This window comes from Ovis aries, chromosome 22, assembly GCF_016772045.2.
Source record: "Ovis aries strain OAR_USU_Benz2616 breed Rambouillet chromosome 22, ARS-UI_Ramb_v3.0, whole genome shotgun sequence".
Classification (NCBI taxonomy): domain Eukaryota; kingdom Metazoa; phylum Chordata; class Mammalia; order Artiodactyla; family Bovidae; genus Ovis; species Ovis aries.
In genome coordinates this window covers 42,212,390-42,218,664 of record NC_056075.1, presented here as the reverse complement: position 1 = coordinate 42,218,664, position 6,275 = coordinate 42,212,390, and the positions used below count along the sequence as shown (strand labels likewise).

Below are 6,275 nucleotides of genomic sequence, written 5' to 3'. Positions count from 1 at the left end.
AGGTTAAGGACAACTTCCGGCTCGGCTGGCGGCAAACCTGACAGCCGCGGCTTCCCGGCGGCGTCGGGAAGAGACCAGCTACCGAAACACGCATGCGCGTGCCGGCCGGTTTAGGTGGCGGTGCTCCCAAGCTGCTGGGGAGAGAGCTGGCGGAAGGCGCATGCGCACTGGAGCCCCGTCTAAACCCTGGGATTTGCGCAGGCGCGGTGCAGAGCGCGCGGGAACGGCGCGGTTATTCGACGTTACCCATAGAACTGAAGCAGGTGGAGTTGCTACCGTTTTGCTGGCCTGACCGAGTTGGGTTGGTCCATTGAGGAGAGTCCATCGCGAGTTCGGTGTGGTGTCCGTTCCTCTCGAGATCTGAAGGACCTTTTCTCGACCCTGGGTGTCTCTGGAGTGGACGCTGATAGTTTTTGCCGATGGCAGTTGTGGTGCTGGGGGTTGGGGGTGGCGCGGGCGGGCCGTGGAGTCGCCTTGTCACTCCTCACCCGGCTCCCACACGCACTTTACTCCGAGGGTATCAGGTGGGTGCCCGCAGTTCGGCTTTCGCCGAGAAGGTTTGGACAGTGTACCCCGCAGCTGTGGGGCCGGGGCGAATTTCTAGGGAAGGATTGGGGCCCTGGGACGTCACCGACCCGAGCCCCTCTCGTATCCCCCGGGCCCCACCGGGCCGGATGGAAAGTGGAGAAAGACAAGGGCCGGAAGGGGCTTGCCCCACTGGTCTGCACTCCAGGCCCCAGGAGGAGCGATTAGGAAGGCGGCCTTGGGTCTGTTGTGGAGCTGTAGAATCAGAGCTGGACCTGAAGGGCCTTTAAACTTTGGTCCGGAAAAGTGGTATTGGATGGAACTTTCCAGATGCCCGGGGGATAGCTAGACCTATGATGCCTTTCTGCCCCTTTCTGTCAGCCCCACCTTGTGAAAAAAATGGACCGTAGAGGTGACTCAGTGGTAAAGAATCCACCTGCCAAGCGAGAAACTCAGATTCATTCCTGGTCGGGAGACCCCCCTGGAGAAGGAAATGGCAACCCATTCCTATATTCTTGCCTGGAGAATTCCATGGACAGTGGATCCTGACAGACTATAGTCCATGTGGTCACATAGACTCCGGTGAGACTTAGGGTCTAAATAGCAGCAGCAGCATGGTCTTAGAATAAACGTCACAAATCTAATGGTAAAAAATATATCTCAAGAGTGTTGAAGCAAAACATTGAAAGCAATGACATTGACACAAGAAGCATGTAATAGAGTTTGGAAGAAGATAATCCTGAAAAATCTAGTATCTCCTACGTCTTTAGTTGTTAGATACTTAAGTTATGGAGCCTTAGAGAATAATATTGTGGCATTTCACCAATTACAGGTGAGCTCTCTTTTTCCATCCCTGCCACAGTTCATTTGTGTGAAGAAATCTAACCTGAAAATGCTGGGAACAAATATCTTTATGGTTTTTATTTCTTTTACCGAGGAGGTTTTTTATTTTGTTTTTAGCATTTTGGTTGAAGTATATTTTTATTTCTTCACTTGCTTTAGTTAAGTCTTATTTACATTATTCTGATGCATTTTTCAGTAAATATGCAATTATGAAAAAAATTTCTTTGACTCGTATCCTTTTCCTGTGATGCACCTTTTATTTTTTTATTTTAAGTTTTTATATTATCCACTTTGAGACTTGAAACAGAAGTTAAAGGACATGTAACAGTCTGAGGAGAGGATACATCTGATGTTCCATCAGATATTCACAAGCTTTCTGTAAAGAGCCTGATAATTTTTTTTGAACTGTGGTGTAGGAGAAGACTCAAGAGTCCCTTGGACAGCAAGGAAATCCAACCAGTCCATCCTGAAGGAAATCAGTCCTGAATATTCATTGGAAGGACTGATACTGAAGCTGAAACTCCAGTACTTTGGCCACCTGATGTGAAGAACTGATTCATTGGAAAAGACCCTGATGCTGGGAAAGATTGAAGGCAGGAGGAGAAGGGGCCAACAGAGAATGAGATGGTTGGATGGCATCACCAACTCTATGGACACGAGTCTGAGTATGTTCCAGGAGTTGGTGATGGACAGGGAGGCCTGGTGTGCTGCAGTCTATGGGGTCGCAAAATCCATGGGGACACAACTGAGTGACTGAACTGAACCAAACTGAATAAAATTTTAAAATTTTGTAGGCTGTTTTCTATTGACACTACTTGAGGCTGCTGTTTCACCTTGACAGCAAAAGTAGACAAGTTCTCAACAAATGAATGTCACTGTGTTTCAGAATCTTTATGGACACTGACATTTTGAATTTCATGAAGATTTCGTGGGGTAAATGGGTATGTCTGAATTTATTTCTATGTCTCAATTTAGAGGCTCTGCTGGGGTAAATTGTTACTCAATTGATAAAATTCATGTTTGAGTCATTGTCCATGACACATGGTAACACCTGATGGGTTCTAGACTCTTTCTGATACTAGGGGGATTCAGAGTTTGTTCCTAATAAGATTCACACCTTGAAGAAAACACTTTCAATGTATAGTAACTCAGCAATCAAGTAACCACAGGAATAGAAGGAAACCAAGAGATGAAGTAGTCAGCTCTGTAAGGAAAGCCAACATAGCCTGTGTCCTTAATTATGACTTAGCTCATTCACGACAGTTTATCTCAGAATCATTGTGCTTCAACAGGAAGGAATAGGAAAAAAAAAAAAAAAAGGAAAAATAAAACATTTTTGAGTGAGAGGAAAGGAAACCCACAGTTAATTCAAAGTGTTGGATTCAGTGAGGGTGAGCATAGTAGGTTCCTTTACTTAAGACAAATGTTTGTTTAGAGTTAAAGCAGGAGCTGGAAAACCTTAAGGTAAATGAAATTCACATTTTCAGAGATGTACAAGCAAAGGTCATGGAGGCAGAGAAAAAGGAGCAAGTAACATGGGAGGCGGGCCGGATGGGAATCAGTGAAGATTTTATAGAGATGGTGCTTTAGTGAAGCTTTGCAGGATTAGTATTTCAGCAGATAGAGAAGGAGAGACTAGCGAGCCATCTAGCCAAGGCTCAGGCATGAAGATAAATTGGCTGTGGGGAAATACAGCGGGAAATGAGGCTGGAAAGATACATTGAGATGTGGACAGGCCCCATTTAGGGGCCTGACACGTGCAGTGCCTGGGGTGCAGAATTTAAGATGTTCACTCAGACAAGTGAAGGGTTGGCACATCGTTAAGTAGAGGGTTGATTTCAAAATCTCCCATGTTCTGGTAAGATGGAGTAGATGTACCTTTCCTTCAGTCAGTTCAGTCACTCAGTCATGTCCGACTCTGCCACCCCATGAACTGCTGCATGCCAGGCTTCCCAACTCCCAAGGCTTGCTCAAATTCATGTCCATCGAGTTGGTGATGCTGTCCAACCATCTCATCCTCTTTTGTTCCCTTCTTCTCCCTCCTTCAATCTTTCCCAGCATTGGGGTGTTTTCCAGTGAGTCAGTTTTTTTGCATCAGGTGGCCAAAGTATTGGAGTTTCAGTTTCAACATCCATCCTTCCAATGAATATTCAGGACTGATTTCCTTTAGGATGGACTGGTTGGATCCCCTTGCTGTCCAAGTGACTCTCAAGAGTCTTCTCCAACACCACAGTTCAAAAGCATCAATTCTTTGGCCCTCAGCTTTCTTTATAGTCCAACTCTCACATCCACACATGACCACTGGAAAAACCATAGCCTTGACTAGATGGACCTTTGTTGGCAAAGTAATGTCTCTGCTTTTTATTTTTTTTTAAATGTTAGCTCATATGTTTATTAACCAATATACAATTACTTGTCTTCTGGTTTGTTGAAACAATAGGTCAGACAACATTTGCCACAATAATGTCTGTTGAAGTGATTGACCATAAAAACTCCAGCACCACATTCATCTGAGAGACACTCCCGGTGAAGGCGACTGATTCTGCCATTCTCTTCCACCTCATAGTATTTCAGAACAGCCAATTTAACCTTCTTTCTCTTATGCTTGTTCTTCTTGGGAGTGGTGTAAGACTTCTTCCTTTTCTTAGCTCCACCACGAAGTCTCAACACTAGATGAAGAGTGGACTCCTTTTGAATGTTGTAGTCAGACAAAGTACGTCCATCTTCCAGTTGCTTGCCAACAAAGATCAGTCTTTGCTGGTCAGGAGGAATTCTTTCCTTATCCTGGATCTTGGCCTTTACATTTTCAATTGTATCCGAGGGCTCGACCTCAAGAGTGATGGTCTTCCCTGTCAGGGTCTTCACGAAAATCTGCATCTTGGCAGCGGTTGCGCTGCAGACGGCGGATCTGAAAGCTCTCTTCTTTTTAATATGTTGTCTAGTTACCTTATGTTCTGTGTTAACTGTGCAGCTAAACCCTGAACATGTAAAGCAAGACTCTGAAAGATGGAGAGAAGAAAACAGACTAGCTAGTAACCTTTGAGATTCAAGGAAACCTAGTGGTGAGTCCCCTGGATTTTGTTTTTTCCTCACATTTCCAGACTTGGATCTGAAGAAGCTGGCAACCTGCAAACACTACTGGGGGCAGACAAAAAAGCCCAACAAAAGCCTATGTTTCTATCCAAAGGAGTAGGAAACAGGCAGCCTAAAAAGACAGTATTCCAGCCAAATACCAGAGAAAAAACTATGGCCCTATTCTTCCCCATCTCCCCACTACTCCCCTCTCCCAGCAGAGACTGCATGGAGAAACTTGACTTCCATTCCACCAGGCTGTAAAGAAATTTCCCAAGCCCCTCTCTCCAGGTTAGTGCCAGAGAAGGCTGAGTAGAGCTGAGACTTTCATCCCTGGGTAGCAAGTAACACCTCTTCTTATTCTCTGTGGTGTCAGTGGAGACCATGGGGACTCTGGACTCCCACACTCACCTGGTAGATATGAAATACTATTCCACTTAACTGCTGGGGTGATATCAGAGAAGCCTAGAGGCAATTCAGGATTTTTACTATCTCCCAGCAGTAACAAAGACACCTGCACAGTGGTGTCATTGGAGACCAAAAGCATGAGAGTTTTTTTTTAGTGTTCACCATAAGAATCTAATTGATCTCTTAGAGATAAAACTCATGAACGTGTACCCCTGTTCACTAAAACCAAAACCGAGACCCCAAGGGGAATGGTTTTTTTTCCCTTTTTCTTAAGCTAGTCCTCATTGATTCTCCAGCAATTCCTCAATTACTATTTAAGTGTTGCTACCCGTTGCTGGTTCCAGCAGTGGCTTCTGCTCCTGGTACGCTGTATGCTATGATTCTCTGTATTCACCTGCCTCTTAGCTTTTTTGGGGAGTGAAGTGAGTGAAAGTCACTCAGTTGTGTCTGACTCTTTGTGACCCCATGGACTGAATTCTCTAGGCCAGAATACTGGAGTGGGTAGCCTTTCCCTTCTCCAGGAGATCTTCCCAACCCAGGGATCAAACCCAGGTCTCCTGCATTGCAGGTGGATTCTTTACAAGCTGATCCACAGGGAAGCCCTTGGGGAGGAGGGGTGGCTATTTTCCCTGTGACTTCAATTCTCTTGTTTACTTAAGAAGACTTGGTTTTCAGTTTGTTCTGAGTTTTTTCTTGTTTTGAGGATGACAGTTCCCAAACTCTCTACGTTTTGGAGTAGAAATTGGAAGTTCATATTCATTTAGTTTATTTTTTCTTTCTGTTCCTTAGACTGGATAATCTCAATTGACCTATCTTCAAATCTACTAGTTCCTTCTTCTGCCTGCTCAAATCATTTGTTGAACCCCTCCAGTGAATTTTTCTTTTTTTTCCTATTCTCATACTTTCCTTTAGTTCTTTAGAAGTGGTGTGTTTGCTGCTGCTAAGTCACTTCAGTCATGTCTGACTCTGTGCGACCCCATAGATGGCAGCCCACCAGGCTCCCCCATCCCTGGGATTTTCCAGGCAAGAACACTGGAGTGGGTTGCCATTTCCTTCTTCAAAGCATGAAAGTGAAAAGTGAAAGTGATGTCTCTCAGTCGTGTCCGACTCTTCGTGACCCCATGGACTACAGCCTACCAGGCACTCCGTCCATGGGATTTTCCAGGCAAGAGTACTGGAGTGGGGTACCATTGCCTTCTCCAGTGGTATGTTTAAACATGTTTAAAATAGCTGATTTAAAGTCTTTGTCAAGCAGTGCCAACACCTGGGCTTCTTCAGGGAAAGTTTTTACTGATTTCTTGCCTCCTCCTCATTGTATGGGCCATACTTTCCTGTTTCTTTGCATGTCTTGCCTTTTATTGAAAATTGCACATTTAAAATAACATAGAGTTCCCTGATTGCCTAGTGGTTAGGATTCCAGGCTTTTA

General features: G+C 44.9%; 1 protein-coding gene across 1 annotated transcript; it reads right to left on the bottom strand.

The window, feature by feature from the left end:
* Positions 1-3,726: 3,726 nt before the first annotated feature.
* Positions 3,727-4,249, bottom strand: LOC101112274 (ubiquitin-ribosomal protein eS31 fusion protein-like). The gene has a single exon (XM_042238573.2). It carries the CDS (start codon positions 4,243-4,245, stop codon positions 3,778-3,780), a length of 468 nt encoding a protein of 155 aa, XP_042094507.1. The 5' UTR covers positions 4,246-4,249; the 3' UTR covers positions 3,727-3,777.
* Positions 4,250-6,275: the final 2,026 nt, after the last annotated feature.

Coding starts and splice junctions, on each gene's coding strand:
- LOC101112274 (XM_042238573.2), bottom strand. CDS start 4,245: ATGCAGATTTTCGTGAAGACCCTGACAGGGAAGACCATCACTCTTGAG.